General features: G+C 42.8%; 1 protein-coding gene across 1 annotated transcript in view; it reads left to right on the top strand.

Moving 5' to 3' along the window:
• The window catches only part of ATP6V1H (ATPase H+ transporting V1 subunit H), a 167,206-nt gene that overhangs the window by 30,725 nt on the left and 110,003 nt on the right, over nucleotides 1-26,478 (top strand). The window contains exons 3-5 of the mRNA XM_082258604.1: nucleotides 7,075-7,174; nucleotides 8,916-9,005; nucleotides 19,571-19,684. Of these exons, the coding sequence (XP_082114730.1) occupies nucleotides 7,075-7,174; nucleotides 8,916-9,005; nucleotides 19,571-19,684 (304 nt within the window). The remainder of the gene's footprint in view (nucleotides 1-7,074; nucleotides 7,175-8,915; nucleotides 9,006-19,570; nucleotides 19,685-26,478) is intronic.

Genomic DNA, 26,478 nt, shown 5'->3' with positions numbered 1-26,478 from the left:
GATTGCCAGCGTCACTTAAATCCCCCATAGGCAGATTATCCATCCAACCAAGTGCATGTAAAAAATGGGATGTGGAACATAGTGTAAAACCATTACAACTTTATTGCCCCATTAACCCCCAATAATTGCACTTACAAAGCATAAATAAAATAGCAGCATTCCGTATCAAAGTGTGACCAGCGTCACAGTGTTCCTCACCGCTACTTGCTGACGTCCCCCAAGTCCGTTGAAGGTCTCCAGAGAGCCATCGCACACTTAAGTCACAGAGGCCACGTGATGCTGCGGACGTGTTTCGTCATTCCGTCTTCATCTGCGGGCCCGCACTTGTGATCTCCTGGGGGTGTTAATAACTTAACGACACCCCCCCAACACAGGTCTCAAAACGCAGTGTGTTTGCCTGCAATGGATCATATGTTACAATAGTACCATGTGATCCAGGTGCTGTGTGTTTTATAAAGTAGTGCACGCACAATTTTTTGTGCGGTGCAGCGCAATTTCAGCCCATTTAAGTTTATAGGCTGAAATTGAACTGTACCCGAGTTGTATGTGAATCGCACAGGATCACACACATCATGGTGTGAACTGGCCTTTAATAATATGTTTTCAGTAAACACCTATTACATAGGTTAAAAAAAATAAAATAGAAAACATTCATATACGGATCCCGTATATGATTCAAGACCCCACCCAAGGCAATGGGATATTCCCTGAATTGACAATCTCTGGTGTTTTTACCTATACAGTGGGTACGAAAAGTATTCAGACCCCCTTAAATTTTTCACTCTTTGTTATATTGCAGCCATTTGCTAAAAGCATTTAGGTTCATTCTTCTTCCTCATGAATGTACACATAGCACCCCATACTGACAGAAAAACACAGAATTGTTGACATTGTTGCAGATTTATTAAAAAAGAAAAACTGAAATATCACATGGTCCTAAGTATTCCGACCCTTTGCTCAGTATTTAGTAGAAGCCCCCTTTTGATCTAATACAGCCAGGAGTCTTTTTGGGAAAGATGCAACAAGTCTTTCACACCTGGATCTGGATCCTCTGCCATTCCTCCTTGCAGATCCTCTCCAGTTCTGTCAGGTTGGATGGTAAACGTTGGTGGACAGCCATTTTTAGGTCTCTCCAGAGATGCTCAATTGGGTTTAAGTCAGGGCTCTGGCTGGGCTGTGCGCTTAGGGTCATTGTCTTGTTGGAAGGTAAACCTTCGGCCCAGTCTGAGGTCCAGAGCACTCTGGAGAAGGTTTTTGTCCAGGATATCCCTGTACTTGGCCGCATTCATCTTTCCCTCGATTGCAACCAGTCGTCCTGTCCCTGCAGCTGAAAAACACCCCCACAGCATGATGCTGCGACCACCATGCTTCACTGTTGGGACTGTTTTGGACAGGTGATGAGCAGTGCCTGGTTTTCTCCACACATACTGCTTAGAATTAAGGCCAAAAATTTCTATTTTTGTCTCATCAGACCAGAGAATCTTATTTCTCTCCATCTTGGAGTCCTTCAGGTGTTTTTTAGCAAACTCCATGCGGGCTTTCATGTGTCTTACACTGAGGAGAGGCTTCCGTCGGGCCACTCTGCCATAAAGCCCCGACTGGTGGAGGGCTGCAGTGATGGTTGACTTTCTACAACTTTCTCCCATCTCCTGACTGCATCTCTGGAGCTCAGCCACAGTGATCTTTGGGTTCTTCTTTACCTCTCTCACCAAGGCTCTTCTCCCCCGATAGCTCAGTTTGGCCGGACGGCCAGCTCTAGGAAGGGTTCTGGTCGTCCCAAACGTCTTCCATTTGAGGATTATGGAGGCCACTGTGCTCTTAGGAACCTTAAGTGCAGCAAAAATCTTTTTGTAACCTTGGCCAGATCTGTGCCTTGCCACAATTCTGTCTCTGAGCTCTTCAGGCAGTTCCTTTGACCTCATGATTCTCATTTGCTCTGACATGCATTGTGATCTGGAAGGTCTTATATAGACAGGTGTGTGGCTTTCCTAATCAAGTCCAATCAGTATAATCAAACACAGCTGGACTCAAATGAAGGTGTAGAACCATCTCAAGGATGATCAGAAGAAATGGAAAGCACCTGAGTTAAATATAGGAGTGTCACGGCAAAGGGTCTGAATACTTGGGACCATGTGATATTTCAGTTTTTTTTTTTTTTTTTTTAATAAATCTGCAACAATGTCAACAATTCTGTGTTTTTCCGTCAATATGGGGAGCTGTGTGTACATTCATGAGGAAGAAGAATGAACTTAAATGATTTTAGCAAATGGCTGCAATATAACAAAGAGTGAAAAATTTAAGGGGGTCTGAATACTTTTCGTACCCACTGTAAATGATCATTTCCAGTTATATCTTGTGCAACCAAAATAAATATACTAAATTGTCTGGAACTAGTTTCTGAGGGAGTTTATCCCACATTTCCACAGCTCTTACTGTGAAGAAGCCTTTCCATATGTGTAGATTAAATCTCTTTTCCCCCAGATGTAATTGAACAAGCAGTTTTTTTATAGCAAGGTAAAAGGAGCAGTTCTAAACTGGAAAAGCATTTTGGCATAAACAAGACAGCATACACTAGATTTCTTTTTATTTTTGGTAGAATGTAAAAAAAACATTCATATCAAATCCATTATAACCATTTGTCTTGTGCTTAGACTAAAGAAGGAATTATTCTGTACCCCTGCTTCCTCGCACAGTTCGAACAATGAGCAGATGGACATGATTTCTGACCACCCAATGTACTCTTTTCTGGCCCATCCTTTCTAATGAGAAAAACAAGTGAATAATCATTTTCCATAATCATTTTAGAAAATTGATGGATCTGATGCTGTGTCTGTGTGCGGAAAGAAATTTGCTGATAGGTCCCAGTGCTGCTGTGAAAGACTTTCACGAATGTAACCGCATGCAGCTATTGATTGAGGCGACGCTGCGTGGGTGTTTGACTGAATGTTTCCAGAGGAGGTCTTTCTATAGTTTATTTGATGAAAAAGCGGAAATTGTTGAAAATGGAAGGCCATCTTCTGAACTTTACATCACAAGAAAAAAATACTTTTGTTTAGCTTGTTCCATTGCTTATATTTAAGATAAATCCCTGAACCTGTTTTTTCCTTTCCACATATTGTGTAGTAATGGGTCCTTGCTGAAAAATGAAATTGTAAATGGTAATTAATTATTTGTTCAACAAATATTAAAGAGAACATTTAATGGGATAGCTAAATCCACAATTAAAATAAATATTTATGAACCATTTTACCTGCTAAACTCTTTGTAATTCTGGTATGTACTGTGATAAATCTCACATCCCTGCTGCTGCATAGCAGGCAGAGTGACACCACCATGCCGAGCCTTCACCTCTCTGTTCACATGTGACTGGAGCAACTATGTAGCAGTGATTTAAAGGAACCAGAGGAAAATACATCTTCCAGGAATTTTAACCGCTTGCTGTCTGGGACAATTTTGACATTTTTTTTTATATACATGTTAAAATCAGCATTTTTTTTTGCTAGAAAAGTACTTGGAACCCCCAAACATATATTTTCTGAAAGCAGAAGCCCTGGAGACTAAATTGGTGGCTTTTGTAGCTTTTTAAATGTTGCATGATATTTGTGCCACTGTTTAACCACTTGCCGACCGCCGCAAGTACATATACGTTCCCTTTGTTAGTAAACGCGATAACTTTTGCGCAAACCAATCAAAATACGCTTTTTGCGATTTTTTTTACCAAACATATGTAGCAAATTGGCCGAAAATGTTAAAAATTTTTTATTTTTACTTTTTTTTTTGGGAATTTCATATAAAAAAAAATGTGAAAGATATTGTTATTTTTGCAAAATTGACACTCTTTTTTTTGTTTATAGCGCGTGATCAAAAAATCGCACAGGTGATCAAATACCACCAAAAGAAAGCTCTGTTTGTGGGGAAAAAAAGGACGTCAAATTTGTTTAGGTACAGCGTCGCACGACCGCGCAATTGTCCGTTAAAGTCACGCAGTGCTGAATCGCAAAATACCCCCTGGTCTTTTAGCAGCCAAATCCTCCAGGGCTTAAGTGGTTAACAAACACAATTTTTTAGGAAACATACACCTAAATGAGTTTTAGCATACACGCACACAATATAATATCCAATTTCTTGGTAAAAGGTGATGTAGCGTAAATACATACGAAACATAAAGATTTAAAATTGGATGCACCTGTGAAATGGAGACAAACTACGGTGCCCAAAATTGTCTAAAGGCAAGGCTTTAAAAGGACCTTTCACAGGACCGATCGGGTCAGCCTGTCGGTTTTTAAGGAGGACCCGATCTATAGCTCACTATGGAGTGGCGGATGTCAACAAACGCGTCGACTGCACCCGCCAGCATCCAATCTGGGCCGCTAAAAACTGACAGATGGGGATCTGTTTCCCATCCGTCTGGCTGATCAGATCAAATGACAGTTGGATGGAAAACGAACAGGCAGTCTGTTTCCATCTGACTGCCCCATAGAGAAGAGCAAGCTGTGTCTGTGTACACTCTGCATAGCGGAGCAAATACAGACCTGCCACCTGCATGCTCAGCGGGGATCAGTGGACAGATCCCTTGCTGAGCAGGCAGATCCGCTTGCCGAGGGGCCTTACAGGTTTTCAGTTTAGAGTTAAATGTGAGCTATGACACTTTTGGAGTTTATTTACAAAAGCTAGAGAGGTCAAAATTAGTCAGTTCTGCAGAGAAACCAGTTGGCTTCTAACCTTAGCTTGTTTAACTACTTGGCGTCCGCGCTACAGCGCAGACCTGAATTGCCAGAGGGCGTACAATGACGTCCTCTCGGCAACGAGCGGCCTGCGCGCTCCCTGTGGAGCGCGCCCGGCTCGCTCTGTAATCGGCGAGTCCATGAGACTCGCCTGATCCCAGATCGGGGGTGATCCTGCCCCCCCTTACCACGTGATCAGCTGTCAGCCATATGTAAAGGAAACAGCAGCCGGCGATCAGCTGTTTTTTTTTCTCCTCACACTGCTAGTGTGAGGAGAAAAAAACAACGATCGCCGGCTGCTGTCAGAGGGACATCGGCCCCCGAAGTGGAGAGGGATAATTTGTGCCCCCAGTGCCCACAAGTGCTCACCAGTGCCACCTACCAGTGCCATCTACCAGTGCCCACCAGCACCACCTACCAGTGTCACCTATCAGTGCTTATCAGTGCCCCATCATAAGTGTCCCCTACCAGTGCCTATCATTGCCCATCAGTGCCACCTATTTGTGCCCATGAGTGCCCCCTATTAGTGCCCTTCAGCGCCACCTACCAGTGCCCTTCAGTATTGCCCATCCGTGCTGCATTATCAGTGCTGCGTTATCAGTGCCCAACAGTGCAGCCTACCAGTGCCTATCAGGGCCGATCAGTGCCGCCTCATCAGCGCACATCAATGAATGAGAAAAACCTGGAAGATGATTGGTTTCTCTGCAGAATTGTGTGACTAATTTTTCCCTCTCTAGCTTTAGTAAATAAACCCCTTTTGTGTGCTTATCCATGGGCTAATTGCCAATACATTGGTCAGAAGAGCGCTGGATGCTTTGTGTACTTTTTACACATTCTAAGACTAATCTATCTAACCCTGTAAAGCAAAAATCATTATACACACCTTTTCGGTGCTTGGCGGCTGACGTCACAGGGAAATCTCGGTCCTTCCCGCTTCTCTCTATAGATTGGGGCCGGCCAGCACAGGGGGATCACGTGACCGCACAGTGTGAGAAAAAGTATTTAGCCCTTTCACTTTAAAAAAACAAATGCACTGTTGTTAATGACAAAATACCCGAAGGGGATACTTGTAAAGTCACATGGTGACTTTAGAATCACATTGAGTAAAATAAATAAAATGGTGTTTTACAATGCATTTTCATAGCTGTTATTTTAGGCCTTTTGCACATAGTAATGATGTTTGAGAATCTGCTTTTTTTTACGTAATTTCAGGCGTTTGTTTTGCACGTATTTATGTGCATATTTTTATGTATACAGTATGCGCATTCGCACACACAATACATTTCTAGGAAAAATGTATTAATATTTATGCTCCTATGCACACATTTGAGCATACCGGCAAACAATACTGACCAGAAATGCAAATCTTTCTCTTTCTTTCTTTTTTTTTTGGATTTTCTGCTCTAGCATATGCAGTGCTTGTTTACTCGCCTTTTTTTTTGTAAAAATCAGTAAAAAAAAAAAAAAACGCTGTACTGAGTTTTTTTTCAAGCTGCAGTATGCAAGAGGCCTAAGAGAGCTATAACTTGGGTAAAGGAAGTAATAAAGAGGCTACTCTATGCACTGGGACTGTTTAGATGGGCTAGCAAGAGGGATATCCTAGTTGACTGTAATGGTAGGATCCCTAGCTACGTTATTGTTGTATGTAAACTTAAAATGGTTCTAACGACTGAAGGTTTTTTTCTTTGCGCATTCTATGCATGAAGGTGAAAAACCTTCTGTGTTCAGCATGCCCCCTGACCCTCCTCTGGTCCAGCGATGTTCACGATAGCCTCCGCTGTATGGAGACTATCCCTCCTCATTGGCTGAGACAGCACTAGGAGCCTATTGGCTCCCATTGCTGTCAATCACAGCCAGTGAGCCAATGAGGAGAGAGCTGGGGGGGGGGGGGCTGGGCCCCAGCTCTGTGTCTTATGGATGCGCAGAGCAGTGGCTTGGGAGCGAGAATGCAGCGGTGCCCCCAAAACAAGCGGCTTTCTCTGGGGGGCACTGCTCGAGAGCAGGTAAGTATTACAATGTTTGTTGTTAAAAAAAAAAAAAAAAAAAAAAAACAAGCTTTAATATTACTTTATCTAAATATCTTTTACACACACTTTCATAAATGGTAGACATCTATGGTTTAATAAAAAACGTTAAAAATGTATGGTGTATATTTACAGTTTCCCAGCTTTAAGGCTAGCAGTCATTGATATTGCAATGTATGTGAAAATTGAATTTCACTTAGCAATTCTATGAACTTGAAGTGAAGGATAACCAGCTTCATGCTGTCTGAATGGGTCATAAATGTCACACCGTCTTTATGACAGTTTTTCTAAATTGTTTTAGTCTTACAATGCTGAATTTCTTACAGGGGTCAGATGATTTCTGGAGAGGACTGTGAATTTATTTTAAGGTTTGAAAAATCCAATACGGAAGAAAAGAAAGCAATACTAACAGCTGAAGGCAATCAGGTAGGTCTTATTTATTTAACTGCTATAGTCACACAAAATTTAACTTTCCTGTAATGTTAAACATCCCCCCCCCCCCCCCCCGGACACAAATTGATCTCATGGGTTGGGGAAACATCTCAGTAGTGACTCAAGCTAATAACAGAGGAACAAAGCATCAGAGAGAAACTACACTTAGAGCTTTGGAGAGAGGTAAGTAAACATTGCAGATACATGTGCTTTGATTCCCTGACTTAGGTTTACAAACACCTTAACCTAAATATAAGCCGTTTTTAACATCTTTACCTTAGCCATTTGACAATTTATTGACAATTTTTATACCTTCACTCACACAACTCAGGCAGTTGACACCTGCCACAGACTTCGTGGAAGGTGGGTATTCTAAGGTGGGTTTTCAGCACACATTTGAACTGAAAAAAGCCCCTTAGAGGAATATAGAAACATCTTCAACAATACTTATCAATTCCATTTAAATGTAGCTACCTACTACTAGCGATTTCATGAACTGAAAAAATGAAAACCTTCAGACAAAGATGTCATTCAAAACCAATTTCACAACAGTAGACCTCCTGTGTAATATTTATCCCAAGTGGGAGACTGGTTGGGAACTCCTACCAGTTGGTTGGATCTTTGGTCTGTGGGTATCAACGGGCATGCCAGCATGTTGATTCTTTTGGAGGGTGGTGTGATTGACAAGGTTGTTATTTTTTCGGTGATTCCTCTGCAGACCCAGAAGTTAGCGAAGTTCCAATAGTTTTGGTCTGTTTTTCCCCTCTTAGCCAATTTGAACACACACACTAATTTAAAAACTGGCAATCCAGTTTTTCCTGTCAGAATACAGACAAGTCATCTTGGAAAAAAAGTAGTAAAAAATAAAAAGTCTTAGCAAAATTGCCAATAATTTTCCAAAATTTGCCAACAATCCAGCAAGTGGATCACGCCTGCCTTTTTGTTGCACAAAGCCATAGGTTTTTATTGTGCAGCGTTACAATGACAACATTGGTTGTTGGATGCCTGCACATAACTTTTTTTTTTTTTTTTTTGTACCTTCCCAGCCCCTCTGTCATCACCGGGGTCAAATTAGCAGAGAAAAGGAGAGAAGCTGAGTAAGAAGAGAAATGCTAGAGTACTAATGCATACTAGTTTGCAAAGGTTGGATGGCCCACGTGTGTGGATGCTGCTGGGATATTTAAAACTATTTGTTTTTAGTTTTTTAATTTTGGAATGGGGTGCCTCGACATTGTGCATAATTTTAAAAGGTGTCGCGACTAAAAAAAAAAAAGTTTGAGAATCACTGGTTTAAAGGACAACCGTCAAATGTAAAGTCATTATTTTTACAACACCCAATATTCCAAAAGCTGTCTGACTTGGTGAACCCCACTCACCCAGAATCTAAAGCTGGGTACACACTGAAGCTTCAGGGCTTTACACATGCATAAAAATACATTTTTGAAGATGAACAAACATTGCAATCATGACTAAATGCCTGCATTTAAGCAGTCAATGTGTTGCATTAAAAGCCATCCACCCAATACTGTAATCCTAGTTTTATTGCACTTAAATGAGTCATTTAACTATTTATATACTAATTATGATTAGAAGTGTAACCAGTAATGCAAACAGATTGAAAATAATAAATAACTGAACAGTTGGTAATATGAAGTAAATGATGTCATTAATGTTAATGTCTAAATGTTGCTACATGCACTTTTCACCATCTTTTAAGCATATTTTTTCTTTACAGTGTGCTAAAACCTTCATTAACTTGATGACCCACATTTCAAAGGAACAGACCGTGCAGTACATTTTAACTATGGTGGATGACATGCTCCAGGTAAGGAGTATGCAAGATTAAAACTGTCCCTTTGCTGGTTTGTCCCCTTTAGTCTGATAGCTCCAATCTGCTGTGTGTCAGCACAGAGAAAACATTTTTTAACTTCAATTGTTAGAATCATTTCATTGGGTATAATAGTATACCATTGTGCAAATATGTAGATTTGTCTTCAAAAAGTTTGACTTTTTTTATGATCCTATACGTTTGCCATTTGTACAGTTCTATTAATGCAGCGTTTGTGTGTATTGAAAAAAAAAAAAAAAGTAAATGTATATATGTAACACCACAACCTTACCTGCCTGGAGTTTGCATGTACTTCTTGTGCTTGTGTGGATTTTTTTTTAACACTCCAAAGACATGCTGGTATGGTAATTATTGGCTCCTTTCTAAATTGGCAATGTTATGTGTATGTATGAATGTGAGTTAGGGACCCTGAAGGCAGGGACTGATTTAAATGTATAATATACAGTATAAATTGTCCATGCTATATAAATACCAGTTTTGTATAAAATATATAGTGTATCATTAAGTACTGTACAAAACCAGTCATGAAATTTCCTTCCCTCTGCTCATCATAAATGCTGAGGTTACTACACCAGTTAATACTGCACTGCTATTATCCTAGCCTGCTTAGACTGGTACAATGTTCAGTTATAAAATGGTTCTCTTTACCAGGTGAAAAAAAAAATCTAAGCAGCCACTCTGTTCTTGCTGCTTTCTTTGTTGTATAAAATGAATATTCATTTAGATTATTTCTGGGACAATGCTTTTGCTTCCTTGCCCTTATCACTTTGACTAATGATGACATTTTAATTAATCTGTAAAACAAATTGAACCAAGAATCTAATTTGCTTGATTGATGTATTTTGATGATAATGGTAACTTATATACATGGTACACAATGTTTACTTTTCATTAAACTTTTTTTTTTAGCTTTTTACATTTTAACTTTTTTTTTATTCACAGGAAGAGGTAATCAGGTAAAGGACAAAGTGTTAATTATGCAAATATGTAAATCACCCAAGATGATGCCACTGGGTGGATTATTTTCTTTGTAGTTCTTTTTCATGCAGACATTTATCTATGGTATCCCCTGTTAGAGGAAGAACTTTATAATCAATAGTCAAAGAGAAAATGATTTTCTAATCAAATGAGTAAAGTGTTTAAAGAGAAAGGACAATGGCACTGTTTTGTTGTATGAGAATGCATGGCTTGAAGACCTCATTTATTGGGGAAACCATATTCTATTCTATTCGTATCCTATTGACATATCAGTTAAATCATATGAGTAAAGAGTTTAAAGAGCCATTAAGGCTAGGTTCACACTACTGCCATACAGTTTTGATCCAACTTTAAGTGTGATTATGTAATGATACTTGAATGCAACTTTAAGAAGGTTTGTCTATTCTATGGGGCTAACATTGCACTCAAATCACACCAACATAGTACAGGAACCTTTCCCAAAATCACTTGGTGCTGAGTTGCATTCATGTGAATTTACCCCATTGAATACCAAAATAAAATACCCCCATAGGTATATGGGGTTATAAAGGCGACCGCTAACCAAAATAAAAAAAAATATAAATGTTTATTGTTACATATAAAACTTGTTCAGTATATATACATGGTTACACATACTACATGTGTCATGCAATTAAAACACAATGAATAAAAAAAAATAAAATAAATATCACGACTATAAACAGTCTTGATACAAATTGTATTACAACTTCATTTGATGGGGTGGGTGTTCCTCTAGTGCCTGACACGTTTCAGGTGATTGCCACCTTTCTTTAGGGGTACAGAAGATAGAGGTTTACAAAATTACCCCAAATAGAGATATTTTGTGAGAAGACAAAAAGCAGTGTATATTAAAAGCCAAAAAGACAGTTTACAATGAGAATGCCAGAGCAGTATGGTGGTAGCAGGTGGTCTATAATGGATACATCTCAGCCATCCAGAAATACATGGTTTCACAACGATCCCCAAATGATCCCCAAGGTTGGCCAGATGTTGGATAGTGGTAAGATGTGATTGAATCACCTGAAATATTGATGGATCCTCTGGGTGTATGTGTTCCCATGAGGGAAAAAATCAGGCTGGATGTAAGAGTCAAAGACTCTCAAGTTCAATGTAAACGCGATAGCCAGCAGCTCAATCTGGTTCAGATTGAGCTATCGGATATTGCATTTACATTGAGCTTGAGAGCCTTTGACTCCTACATCCAGAACAAAGTGTGAGTAATAATTACTCACGTGATCGCGCCTAGGTATTGGAATAGTGAGATTTATATATTTAAATTAATACCAAAAAAGATTGAGCAGCTAGTCAAAAATAAACAGTGGGTTGTGAAAATTGTGAAAAAGAGGGGACAGCGCTCAATGATTATCTGTGTGTGAATCTGATTCTAATCAATCATTCCTAGTAAATGAATAAATAATTAAATATATAAACCACAAATCACAAAAAACAATTTAATAATTAAATCTATCAAATGAGTTTCCATTGAATCAGCTGTTCCTCTGTTACTAAAATGTAAGTGACTACTATTTGATTAAATTCTGAAGTTATACATACTACACCATGAGCTTCCTTGCTTTTTTATGACCTATTGAAACCACCGTACGTGGTCTGAAGGGGGTATACACCGGAATCCCTATCCAGCCCTCTCCAAACAGTAGAAGGAAATCCCGGATACAATACAGCGGGGAGACGCAAGTCTGAAAGAGATACCGGGAATTCTTAAATATACCACTTACCAATGCTAGACCCCAAGGGGTCGTCCGGTAAGTGAGCTGGGCACTCGGTGACAGATTCCCCTTTCCCCTATTTGCATGAAGAAATGCAGCTTTGCTGAACACGAAGCACTTCAATTACAATCACTCAGATTTGTTTGTTGCACGCTGCACCTGCACTTTGAAGACACGAGGACTATATATTTAACCTAATTTATTTATTATATGCACTATCACTTTTAAAGTTTAAGCACTTTTGGGGGAAACCCATTTGATAGATTTAATTATTGTTTTTTGTGGTTTATATATTTAATTATTTATTCATTTACTAGGAATGATTGATTAGAATCCGATTCACACACAAATAAATCATTGAGCGCTGTCCCCTCTTTTTCACTCCTACATCCAGCCTGATTTTTTCCCTAAGGGGGTATTTTTTCAGTTTCATATTCCTAGGGATGATGGCCACCTCTATCCAGGACCTTAAGTAATTGGTATTATTTTTCTTACCATTGAAAAACATATAATGCGATTTTGTGTGACAAGTTGCATCTGAAATCGCACTAGCGTGAACCAGGCCTAAGGGACAATTGCACTCTTTTGTTGTATAAGAATGCATGGCTTGAAGACCTAATTTTTGGGAAAACTGTATTCTCAGATGTATCCCGTTGACTATATCACTCTTATTGAAATGGCAGGACCTGAATTAGAAATCCTTTTCTGCGCAGTACAAGCAGATTTCTTCCTTTCCACAGTTTGTTTTTACACTGGTACTACCCTGAAACGGCTGTAATTTGTAGTTTTGTGATTTTGTTAGCCAGTCAAACTATCAAGATTGGTAGTGGTAGAGGTCTACCACCTCTGCCTGTAAAGGTTGGCAAACGTTTTATTTAATTTATTTTTTGACAACTGACAAATTTTACCAAGCAAAATAATTTTTCTTGGTAGTGTCAGTGTGTTAAGTGCTTTGCTCTACAGACTTCTTGTCTGTGTACAGAGAGCTTTCTGGGAATGTTATAATTTTCCTTTCATATAAATGTTCTCAACTTTTAAATGAGCTCTGTGTTCTGCACTCAGAAAGCTAATGTCAGAACTGACAGGTGATTTGTTCTTCTTGTTCAGAAGATCAAGTGTCATGAAGTCACAGTTCCTAATTACAAAATGCAACAAATGCTAGTGTCTTTCCTTTTAAATTTTTTTTTTTGATTTGCTTAAATATTTACAATATCTTTAATTATTGCATACCACTGGCAGAATTTTTTATATTTATTTTGTCCATTTAGAATGTTATGTAGGTATATTTAAAGTGAATGTGTGGACAAAATACAAATGCATGAACAGTAAAAATACATGTTGATTCTGCCAGAAATGTAGGGAATTTCTAACTTTGTGTTGTAGGCTGACAACATTGTCCCTGAAATAAACTTTCAAACAGTATTGTCAGCTCTGCCTGTGTATGGGTCTACTCTTCCACCTCTACCCATCTTCATGTCTCCTTATTTGCATTCTTTGCGCTCTTTCCTCTCCCATATCAGCTGACTGCTCTTCCTTTCTCTCCTGCCCCCCGTCTCCTAATATTGCATGCTGTGAAGTAGTTCCTGGAGAAGAAAAAAACAGCAGGAGCTTCATTTTCCTTTTCAATATTTTTATTTAAGATTTCATGAAGGAAATTATACGTTACAATAACCTAGCATAAAGCAAACTGCATTGGTTCAAATACTGTAAACGTTCAGTGTAAATGGCACATTTGTACAGGTGCATCTCATAAAATTAGAATATCATCAAAATGGTAATTTTATTTTAGTAATTCAGTTCAACAAGTAAAACTCATATTTTATATAGATGCATTAAACATAGAGTGATATATTTTAAATTTAGATTAATTGTGATGATTATGGCTTACAGCTAGTAATAACCCACAATTCAGTATCTCAGAAAATTGGAATAATACATACCGTATATACTCGAGTATAAGCCGACCCGAATATAAGCCGAGGCACCTAATTATACCACAAAAAACTGGGAAAACATATTGACTCAAATATAAGCCAGGGGGGCGGGAATGCAGCGGCTACTGGACCTAACCGGACCACCACGAGACCCAAAACAGGGGCTGCGGGCATGGTGCAGGAGATGCAGGGCTTTGGGCATGGTACAGGAGATGCAGGGCTGCGTGCATGGTACAGGAGATGCAGTGCTGCGGGCATAGTACAGGAGAATCTCCTGTACCAGGCCTGCAGCACTGCATCTCCTTTGTTTCCTTGGCCATGTGTTTTGGGTCATTGTCATGCTGGAATACCCATTGAAGACCCATTTCTAATGCCCTGGCTGAGGGAAGGAGGTTCCCGCCCAAGATTTGATGGTACATAGCCCCATCCTTCGTCCCTTTGATGCGGTAAAGTTGTCCTGTTCCTTTAGCAGAAAAACGCCCCCAAAGCATGTTTCCACCTCCATGTTTGATGGTGGGGATGGTGTTCTTGGGGTCATAGGCAGCATTGCTCTTCCTCCAAGCACAGTGAGTTGAGTTGATGCCAAAGAGCTCGATTTTGGTCCCATCTGACCAAAACGCTTTCACCCAGTTCTCCTCTTAGGTGTTCATTAACAAACCTCAGATGGGCCTGTACATGTTCTTTCTTGAGTTGGAGGACCTTGTGGGTGCTACAAGATTTCAGTCCTTCATGACGTAGTGTTACCAATTGTTTTCTTGGTGACTATGGTCCCAGCTGTCTTGAGATCATTGACCAGATTCTCCCGTGTAGTTCTGGGCTGATTCCTCACTGTTCCCATGATCTTTGAAACACCACGAGGTGAGATGACAGTTTTTTTTCCATTTGTGAATAATCGCTCCAACTATTGTCTCCCTCTCACCAAGCTGCTTGGCGATTGGTCTTGTAGCCTATTCCAGCCTTGTGCAGGCCTACAATCTTGTCCCTGACATCCTTAGACAGCTCTTTGGTCTTAGCCATGGTGGAAAGATTAGAATCAGATTGATTTTGCTTCTGTGGACAGGTGTCTTTTATATAGGTAACAAGCTGAAATTAGGAGCATTCCTTTTAACCACTTAAGCCCCGGAGGATTTGGCTGCTAAACGACCAGAGGGTATTTTGCGATTCGGCACTGCGTGACTTTAACGGACAATTGCGCGGTCGTGCGATGCTGTACCTAAACGAATTTGGCGTCCTTTTTTTCCCACAAACAGAGCTTTCTTTTGGCGGTATTTGATCACCTGTGCGATTTTTTGATCACGCGCTATAAACAAAAAAAGAGCGTAAATTTTGCAAAAATAGCAATATTTTTCCCTTTTTTTTATATGAAATTCCCCCAAAAAAAAATGTAAAAATCAAAATTTTTTAATATTTTCGGCCAATTTGTTTTATGCTACCTATGTTTGGTAAAAAAAATCGCAAAAAGCGTATTTTGATTGGTTTGCGCAAAAGTTATTGCGTTTACTAACAAAGGGAAAGATTTTTGTCATTTCTGTTGTTTTTTTTTTTTAACGCGTAATGGCGGCGATCTGCGATTTTTTTTTGCGGTACTGCGACATTGCGGCGGAATGATCGGACCCTTGACTGACATTTTTGACACTTTTGGGGTTACCAGTGACATTTCTACAGTAATCAGTGCTATATATATGCACTGTTACTGTAAAAATACACTGGTAGTGAAGGGGTTAACTTTATTTGAGAGGGAGGGGCTGTGTGTGTCCCTAGGGGCGTGATTCCAACTGTGATTGGCTGTGGCTTCAACTGTATGCAGAGTGATCAATGGATCTACATAGTAGATCCATGTGATCAGCTCTCATACAGAGAGGAGAATGACAGGCAGCTTGTTTACACAAGCTGCCTGACTTTCTCCCTCTCCCCCGCCGATCGCAGAGTGGCCGGCGGCGATCGGGTCCGCCGGTCACACGCGCGGGGGGGTCCGTGACCACGCGGGAGCGGGAGCGCGCCTCCGGCGGCGCGCGCTCGCTCCCTAAACCCTCACATGCCTGTGAGGGGCTGACCGCCGCCGTAGATAGTCGTGCGGCGGTCGGCAAGTGGTTAAAAGGGTGCTCGTAATCTCCGCTTGTTACCTGTATAGAAGAAACCTAGGAGCCAGAAATCTTGCTGACAGGTGATCCAATCCTTTTTTTTACTCATTAAAATGCTAATTATTATATAAATTTTTTTTAAAATCCGTTTTTCTGGATATTTTTTTTTGTTCGGTCTCACTGTAAAAATAAACCTACAATTAAAATTCTAGAATGATCATTTTGTCAGTGGGCAAACGTACAAAATCAGCAGGGGATCAAATACTTTTCCCTCACTGTATAACCCATGGTCTATGAATACAAGTCCTCTGTCCTGTACTGTACTCCAAGATCAAGAATTTACAGCTAAGCCAAACTTCATATTTTTGTGCACAATGTGGGAAAAAGTCTGATGGTTCGACCATGAGGGTTTGATAAATGTGAAATATACAACTGGTTAAGTGTGGGCCCTTTACACAGAAGTCTTCAAAAACAAGTGGACTTTAAGATGAGGAATGGGAGCATAAGATTGACTTTGCAAAGTTTTTAAGTTGGAGTTACAACATTTCTTTCTTTGGAAAGCAGACGTTTCTTGTTAATCTGGTAAAAAAATGTTCTGAGTCTGAAAGGAGGAGATATAGATAATGTATAATTACATCGGACCATCTTTAAAAAGATTTTCCCAAGATTTTTGTTAGTGAGAGAAGCTAGGTGCCTTGATTATGTATTATTATACCATATATTTAGAGAGTGTTTAAAGTAGTTGTAAAGGTAGGTTTTTCATACACTTAGGCCCGGTTCACACTTGTGCGAATACAGACATCTCATGTGATTTGCACCACATTGCTGTGCAGATCACATGCAATGTCTGTGCAATGTGAATTCAACCATACAAACTGTATGCCTGAAATCGCATCGCATTCGCACCAAAATGGTGCAGGACCCTTTTTTTGGTCTGCACTGAAATCAGATCGCATAGGTGTTCTCTGCTTCAGTTTGTCACAGTACATGTTGGCATTCATGGTTTCCTCAATGAACTGTAGCTCTCCAGTGCCGGCAGCACTCACGCAGCCTCAGACCATGACACTCCCACCACCATGCTTTACTGTAGGCAAGACATACTTTTCTTTGTATTCCTCTTCTGGTTGCCACCACACATGCTTGACACCATCTGAACCAAATAGGTTTATCTTGGTCTCATCAGACCAAAGGACATGGTTCAAGTAATCCATGTCCTTAGTCTGCTTGTCTTCAGCAAACTGTTTCCGGGCTTTCTTGTGCATCATCTTTAGAAGAGTCTTCCTTCTGGGACGACAGCCATGCAGATCAATTTGATGCAGTGTAGGGTCCTTGCACTGACAGGCTGACCCTCCACCCCTTCAACCTCTGCAGCAATGCTGGCAGCAATCGTACTTCTATTTCCCAAAGACAACCTCTGGATATGATGCTGAGTATGTGCACTCAACCTCCTTGGTCAACCATGGCGAGGCCTGTTTTGAGTGGAACCTGTCCTTTTAAACTGCTGTATGGTCTTGGCCACCATGCTGCTGCTCAGTTTCAGGGTCTTGGCAATCTTCTTATAGCCTAGACCAGTGATGGCGAACCTTGGCACCCCAGATGTTTTGGAACTACATTTCTCATAATGCTCAACTACACTGTAGAGTGCATGGGCATCATGGAAAATGTAGTTCCAAAACATCTGGGGTGCCAAGGTTCACCATCACTGGCCTAGACCATCTTTATGTAGAGCAACAATTCTTTTTCTCAGATTCTTTAGAGAGTTCTTTGCCATGAGATGCCATGTTGAACTTCCGGTGACCAGTATGAGAGAGTGAGTGCGATAACCCCGTATTTACCACACCTGCTCCCAATTCACACCTGAGACATTGTAACACTAACAAGTCACATCACACCAGGGAGGGACAATGGCTAATTGGACACAATTTGCACATTTTCACTTAGGGGTGTACTCACTTTTGTTGCCAGCGGTTTAGACATTAATGGCTGTGTGTTGAGTTATTTTGAGGGGACAGCAAATTTACACTGTTATACAAGCTGTACACTCACTAATTTACATTGTAGCAAAGTGTCATTTCTTCAGTGTTGTCACATGAAAAGATATAATAAAATGTGAGGGGTGTACTCACTTTTGTGAGATACTCTACATAAATTCCTAACCCTAAAGGGGAGCTAGGGTTGCACTGATACCGTGTTCTTATTGGCAAGCATGAGTATCGATACTTGTGCTCAAGCATTTGCTGATACCGAGTACCGATACATTTGCGGTGTGATTTAAACCCATACAAAATGAATTGGCTCAAATCGTACTGCAAAGAATCGCATGAAATTTGAACAGGAATGCAGCGCTATTCCTGCCTGAATGGCATGTGGTTTCCCACACCGTTTCTGTGTGAACCTGGGCTGAAGTCACTATAAGCCTGGGTTCACACAGGAGTGGTGGGGGAAAGCGTATGTGATTGGGACATGAATCGCACCGCATTCATGTTCAAATCGCATGCATTTCTTTGCAATACGATTTGAGCCCATACATTTTTTGTATCGGCTCAAATTGCGCTGCAAAGGTATTGTTTTTAAGGTATTTGAGCAATAGTACCAGTATTGGTGCAACCCTAAGCGGAACTAAACTTTTTCAATTAAAGTGCTAGTGAACCACTAAAAAAAAAAAACATTAAAAAAAAATGCATTTCTTTGCAATACGATTTGAGCCCATACATTTTGTATCAGCTCAAATTGCGCTGCAAAGGTATTGTTTTTAAGGTATTTGAGCAATAGTACCAGTATTGGTGCAACCCTAAGCGGAACTAAACTTTTTTAACTAAAGCGCTAGTGAACCACTATGCGGAACTAAACTTTTTCAATTAAAGCGCTTGTGAACCACTGAAAAAAAAAACATTAAAAAAAAACAAAAAAAACTTGCAAGACAATAGAATAATGTGCTAGTATGCATCGCATACTAGCACATTATGAAATACTTACCTTATGATACCATTATGAAATACTTACCTTGGAACTAAGCCCCCACACCGTCGCAAGGTCACCGCTGAGGGCGAAGACATGCTCCCTCGTTGTCACTTCTAGGTTTGCAGGCTCCGGTGCTGGGAGTGGCCGGAGTGGCGAAGACGTCACTCCTGCGCATACCCAAGCGGGGTATACAACCGCTTTAAATTTAACTACTTTACTATTTTTAATCTTTATGCTCCTAAAAAGAAGGCTTCTTCCCAACAGACACGGTAAAGAACAAGGCATGGTAGATCAGCTGCTGAGAGATAACAGGCAATACTGATGACTTGATGACTAGTGCTTTGCCTTTTTGGTCACAGCTTTCACAGTTCTGGTTTTCTTAAAGCTTGGACAGAAAAGAACAGAGATCTCAGTGTGTGCACACTTGTATAAGATCCAGGGAAGGTACAAAATTGGAAAGATTCATGAAACAGTGACTGGATGATTTTTTTTTTATTAGAGCCAAGCACAATGGGAAAATAGAAATATTAGATTTGGTTTTCAACATGTTGTATTGCTGTTATTAGGCCTCACCCAGTGGTGTCTACTGGTGCCTTGTAGATATCCGAGATATCCTATATTGTAGATTTCAGTAGACTTTTATAAAATATCTTTGTATAACTTTTTACATGTTGATTGTAAGAGATTTGTATTTTTGTACTTCTTAACCTAATTTTTTAAGGTAGTATTTAGATTGTCTGTGTTTTTGAGGCAAAGCCATGTCGAGGTAAAACAAGTAAAGACGTTAAAAACAAAAGAAAAAGTAATTGTAACTCACATTTTGCTTTTTGTTTTGGCAGGAAAATCATCAGCGTGTCAGCATATTTTTTGACTATGCTCGACGTGGGAAAAACACTGCCTGGTCTTACTTTTTACCAATGTTGAATCGTCAGGACTTATTCACAGTTCACATGGTAAAACTGGTCAAAACAAAAATATTACAACCATTATGTGTTTACATTATTCATTTCTGGTCCTTTTAATTTTCTACGTCTTTTGTTTTTTTATTCCTGTGTCAAAAATATTAACTGTGATTTAATGTAGAATAAGATAGAGTGAATGATTTGGAAGCGGTCTACTCAGGACTGATTTATCACACAGTATATGTACAATCCATATTCGGAATGACTTGTCAAGCCTAAAACCCCACCCACACATGAAAGAAATAGAGGTGAATTGGTTCATACTATCTACTACAGTGGGAAAAATTAATTTTTTGATCCCCTGCAGATTTTGTAAGTTTGCCCACTTACAAAAAAAATGACCGGTCTATAATTTTTATCATTGGTGTATTTTAAATGATAGAGACAAGATATCAATCGAAAATCCAGAAAACACATACAAACGTTATGAATTGAGTTGCAGTACAGTGAGTAAAATAAGTATTTTGATCCCCAATCAAAACATGACCTGGTACTTGGTAAAGAAACCCTTGTTGGTAAGTAGATATTCGCCAGCACACCAAGGATCTTGCAAAAGCAGTCTAAAAACTTTATTCCAAATAAGATCACATCAGAAAAATATAGTGCAACGTTTCGGAGCTGCCTTGCACTATATTTTTCTGATGTGATCTTATTTGGAATAAAGTTTTTGGACTGCTTTTGCAAGATCCTTGGTGTGCTGGCAAATATGTATCTACTTGTAACCGATACAGTTGCCAATTGGTGATCGCTTCAGCACCCAGTACACACGAGCCTACAAACCAGGAAGGTGTGCGATAGGAATATGAACTATACCCTTGTTGGTAAGACATTTTTTGTAGTTGGTTACCAGATTTGCACACATCTCAGGAAGGATCTTCTCTAAATCCCTAAGGATTTTTGGCTGTTGCTTGGCAACACGAAGTTTCAGCTCCCTCCATAAACTTTCTACAGGATTAGGTGCACGCCTGTGACCAGAAAAGAAGTATGGGCAAAAAAGCTTTAGCCATACGTCTTCTCTTTTTAATGTTTTTATTTTTTTTAATGTAATTACATGAATGTGTATTGGTCTACTGTAAACCTCTATACAGTGGAACTTGGACTAGTAGAGAGAGGGGAGAAAGTGGGCCACTGTTATAAACCAGTGAGACTCTAATGCACTTCACTTATGTTGGCAGAGAATACTAGGAGGATAAAACCAAGTCCGCAGAGGAATAATGTAATTGGTCTGCCGCTGCTCCTTCACCAACCAATAAGCAGCCTTGGTTATATTTTGACAAATCTTCTCTAACAAGCTCTTCTGCTGTAGTGATAGTTAAGGAAACTATGGTTATTTCTGGTAGAACTGGCCTAGTTACTAAAATAGTTCAACAGAAATACAACATCTTTAGCAAATACAAACATTCTACTGTAAATATCTACATACCCATTTAAAAAACAATGGTGCTCCTGTGTTTTACATGTATAATTTTAAAGGTGGAACCTTTCTACCTTTTTATCTGGCAGTGAAGGAAGGTATGGCAATGAAATATGCTACACACGCATGGGTAAATATTTGGAGTAGTTATATATGGACTAAATAAATTGTTTTAAGAATTCACTCAAGTTTATACACATCTGCAGCAAATTAATTTTCTCTTACGTCCTCCGACAGTCGCCGCCATCTTCATATTCGTCACAATGGGGTATTAGACTTTGCTCCGTAGGAGTAGCTAGGCAACAGAATATGTCAATATTAAAGCTTTTAACATATCCCCACCCCAGGGGGTGGTCCCCTCAGTCTATACCCTCCTGCTTCCTGTTTCCTACCCCAGTTTCAATGTCTAGCTTGTCAGGAGTAGCTGGATCTCTCTATGCTGGGGCATTTTGTCTCAGCCTTTATCTTCTTTTTTGATTTTTTGTTTGAGTTTTTTCTCTCTCTTTACTTAGCTGTTCTTTTTGTCAGCATTAGTTAGTTCTTCTGATGAAGAGGATTCGTGCGGGCTGGGTCTCGGGCTGATCCCCCTGTTAGCAGGTTGTGGGTCAGTGGCTTCCCAGCCTGCCTTCGAGCGTTCAGCCAGGTAACGCTCCTGGCACAGTGAACGACCCATCCCTGTTCGGTGCAGGGATGATTGGTGAGGTGGCTACCGCACTGGACGCTGTGCGGTTTCTTAACCCCAATTTTTTTGCGTCCTGGATGCGACTCTCCCTGCCACATGCGCAGTGGCTTGTTCGCCTGTGCGGGTTCCCCACGCCATTAGGAGGTAAGTGTATGTATGTGGGGACCTGTCTGTTGGGGGGGTGTCAGTCTGGGACTGTGTAACCCTGCCTGTGTTCACACTATTGAAATCCCTATCTCTCTGGCTGCATGCTGTGGGCTGCAAGGAGGGGGGCTGTGCTGCACTGTCTGTGTCAGTTTGTGTATGTGTGAACGGCTGTGTGCTGTGGGGCATGATTTTTATCATGTTTGGGGCACTTTCAGCGACCGCTGCGGCGGTCCGCCATGTTTTTACATGCTATGCTATGTTTGGTCCACCTCGCTGAGGTGGAGGAGCGGCGGTTTCGGCGCCAAACGGCGCCATTTTGGCAGCGCTTGCTCCGGCCGCATGGTTTCACTGCGGGCGGCCATTTTCTTGTAGCCTTCCATAGGCTTTTATGGAGCGCCCTGTGTTGCATCGCTTCCCCTCCCTGGGTGCACCGATCGAGGCAGCAGCAGCAGCAGCAGCGATGGTCTCTACAGGTTTTTACCTCCCTATCCCTTTATCCTTGCCTGTGTTGAGCTTTTTTCTCCCGGTGGGGGTAAAAATTGTGCCAGTGTGTGTGTGCGGTGGGCAGCGCTCGCCGCGCTTGTTTAAGGGGCAATTAAACCTTTATTTTCCGGCTTATCATTGGGGCAATGGATTCTCAGGGACACAAATTTCCTACCACTTGGTGGGTGACCAAGGGCTGTTTTCCCCCCCAGGGGGGGTTTTGGCTGCGGTTGTGGCTAATCTTGCTGCTCAGGTGCTAATGCTTGTGGCTGTTCAATCCACACAACGACCCAGAGTTTTCAATCTCCTCTGACAGAGGGTGCTGGTGATGGGGCTGCTGTAGCTGGGGTCTCCTTATCGGGGTCCCGTTCCTCCCTGGGTCTTGTGGGGTCCGAGGTGGAGGCTGAGGTAGAAGGGGTGGATAATTCTCCCCCTGGCTCGCCTGAAGAGCTTGCACTCATGGATGAATTGGTTGCTTCTATCAAGCAAACACTGCGTTTACGGGTTGAACCACGTCCCCCTGCTGCCCTGGCAGCTTATGGGACGCAGAAAAGACGCAAGACATCGCAGGTCTTCCCTGCACTGATGATTTTCAGCGCGCTGTTAAGGAACAATGGCGCAATATACGCAAGCCTTTTGCTGTACCAAGTAGGTTCAGGCTGCGTTATCCTTTCAGGCCCGCTACTGATGAATAGGTCCACTGCGATTCCTGCAGAGGATACCTCGGTGTTCCGGGATGCTACGGGCAGGAGGCTGGAGTCTCTTGCCCGTCATGCTTACTCTATTACGGGTTCTATGCTAAAGACTCTATTTGCTTCGCTTAGGGCAGCCCAGGCTGTCGCGAATTGGACGCAGGCACTCAGGCGCGTCCTGGTGGCTGATTCAGCCTCACCGGCGACATTGGATATGGTGGATAACATCCATCAGGGTGTCGTGTATTTGTGTGATGCGGCCCTGGATATAGTACCGTTGGCTGCATGTGTACACAGTGTGGCGGTATTGTCTCGCCGCCTGGTTTGGTTGAAGTGTTGGTCTGTGGACTAATCTTCGCGCAAGACCTTAGCCAATCTGCCCTATGATGGATCTCGCCTTTTTGGCGAATCCTTGGATGCACTGATAAAGGGGGTCACAGGTGGTGAGAGCACGCTCCTGCCCCGATCCCACCAGGCTAAGGCTGCTCATGGTAAGTAGCATGCTTCTTTTCGGCCCTCTCAGGGGTCATTTCGTGCCTTTCGGTCGCCCTATAGGGGAGAACCATTCAAAGGCCAAGGCTCCCTAAAGAAGCCGTGGTCGGGTAAGCATAAGTCCGGCCAGTCCGGATCCGCTGCCCATAACAATGCGGCCTGAAGGGGCATCCTCATCCAGTTCTGGGGTGGGGGGAGGCTTGCTCGGTTTTTCTTCAACCCTGGTTGGCCCGTGTTCGGGACAGGTGGGTTCAGGAAATCGTTCGTTCTGGCTACAAGATCGAGTTTTCTATCTCGGCCGGAGAGCAGATATTTTCCCTCAGGCGGTTCCGGTGCCTCATCGGGACAGATTTCGGGGGTTCTCTTCCAATCTGTTCACTGTGCCCTGGAAGGATGGCAGGGTGCGTCCTATTCTGGACTTACAGGCTCTGGACCGCTTTGTGCGGGTTCGCAAGTTCCGCATAGAATCCCTGCGGTCGGTGGTGGCTGCCCTGGTTCCGGGGGAATTCATGGCTTCCATCGACTTGAAGGATGCGTGCCTTCACATCCCGTTTTTAGAGGGTCACCAGAGGTACCTTCGATTCGCCATTGCGGAGGATCTCTACCTATTCGTGGCGTTACCTTTTGGTCTCGCTTCGGCTCCACAGTTTTTCGCCAAGGTGCTTGCACCGGTTTCTGGTTTTGTTGAGAGCCCAGGGCATCTCTGTCCTGGGGTATCTGGAAGATGTTCTGGTTCGGTCTGCGACCAGCCAGGGTCTGGAGGAGGACCTGTCCATCACGATGCTGACTCTACAGGAGTTTGGTTGGACGATAAATTTTCCAAAGTCGACGCTGTGTCCGTCGCTTCGTCTTCCCTACCTGGGAATGATTCTGGACTCGGTCCAGGCGAAGCTCTTCCTACCGGACGACGAACTCAGGACTCTTCAGGAAGGAGTCAGGTCCCTCAGGGACATTCCGTGCTCGTCACTCCGGACGCGCATGAGATGTCTGGGATTGATGGTCTCGGCTTTCGAGGCGATTCCCTTCGCCCAGTTTCACATGCGGGGTCTCCAAGCGGAGATCCTGTCCAGGTGGGACGGGCGACCGCAATCTCTGGATCTCCAGATTTCGTTGGGCCATCGCACCAGAAGGGATCTTCTGTGGTGGCTCCAGTCCCCGGCGGTGTCGGGGGGCAAGTCTTTTCGTCCTCTCTCATGAACGGTGGTCACCACGGATGCCAGCCTGTCGGGCTGGGGTGGTGTTCTGGGCGTTCTGTCTGCCCTGGGAACTTGGTCGGGGGAGGTCTCCTCCCTTCTGATCAACGTTCTGGAATTGCGTGCGATGAATCTCTGCCTTCAACGTTGGCCGGACGGGCTGCAGGGCTGTCCGGTTCGGGTGCAGACGGACAATGCCACGGCGGTGGCTTACGTCAATCGCCAAGGGGGCACCAACAGAGCCCGAGCGGCTCGGGAAGTGGCCGACATTCTGTCTTGGGCCGAGACACACGTCCCGGCGATATCGGCGGTTCACGTTCCGGGGGTGGAGAACTGGCAGGCGGATTATCTACAGCCGCCAGTCCCTGGACCAGGGGGAATGGTCCTTCCACCCGGATGTCTTCCAGATGTGGTGCGCGAAGTGGGGTCTTCCGGAGGTAGACCTGTTCGCGTCTCGTCTGAACAGCAAGGTGAAAAGGTTAGTGGCAAGGCCGCGCGATCCTCGGGCAGACGCGTTGGTAGCTCCGTGGCATCAGTACCGACTGATGTATGCGTTTTCACCGTTTCAATGGCTGTCCAGGTTCCTTCGCAGGTTGAACTCGGAACCAGTACACAGTGATTCTTGTGGCACCGGACTGGCCTTGCCGGTCCTGGTGCGCAGACCTCGTGCATTTGGCGGTCGACGCCCCGTGGTGTCTGCCTCTTCGAGAAGATCTCCGGTCTCAAGGGCTGATATTCCATCCTACTTTACAGTCGCTGGCTTTGACGGCCTGGCTGTTGAAACCAAGGTCCTGAGGGATAGGGGTCTCTCCCCTGAGGTCATTCACACTTTGATCGACGCGAGGAAATTTTCCTCGGGGATGGTCTAATACCGTACTTTGAAGGCCTATTTTGCCTGGTGTGAGTCCAGGGGGTTTTCACCTCGCCCGTACTCGGTGTCTAGGGTGTTGTCCTTCCTTCGAAAGGGTGTTGCCAGCGTTTGGCGCTGGCTACGATCAAGGGTCAGGTGTCTGCGATGTTCCGTTCTTCTCTATCTAACTCCTTGGTTGGCACTTTTGTTCAGGGGCATCTGGTCCCTCCTAGGAGGGTGCCTCTGCCTCCTTGGGACTGGAATCTTGTTCTGTCTGTGTTACAACATGGTCCTTTTGAACGGATCGGGTAGATCTCGTTGTCTATGTTGTCCAAGAAGGTCACCTTTTTTTGGTGGCGATCACTTCGGCTCGCAGAGTGTCGGAGCTGGCAGCTTGTCCTGCAAATGTCCGTATCTGGTCACTCACTTGGTTAAGGTGGTCTTGCGACCTAACCCTTCTTTTTTTCCGAAGAGGGTTTCGGAATTTCACCTCACTGAGGACATTGGCTTGCCTTCGCCTTGCGCGAAGTCTACACATCCGATGGGGGTGGAGTTGCACTCCTTGGATGTTGTTCGGGCGATTAGGATTTACCAGAAATCGTCTGAATCTTTTCGCAAGTCGGATTCTTGTTTGTCCTTCCGGGGGTCCTCGGAAGGGCGCAGCGGCGTCGGCTTCTGCCGTCGCCAATTGGTTCAGACAGGCCATTGAACAGGCCTATGCTTTGCAGGGAAAAGTTTCCCCTGTGCCTGTGGAGGCGCACTCTACCAGGTCTCTGAGTACGTCTTGGGCCTGTCGTCATGGGGCTTCTGTGGCCCGGGTGTGTAAGGCGGC

Source organism: Pelophylax lessonae (genome assembly GCF_965119305.1).
Source record: "Pelophylax lessonae genome assembly, chromosome: 5".
Classification (NCBI taxonomy): domain Eukaryota; kingdom Metazoa; phylum Chordata; class Amphibia; order Anura; family Ranidae; genus Pelophylax; species Pelophylax lessonae.
This window is presented reverse-complemented; position numbering and strand designations above follow the sequence as displayed.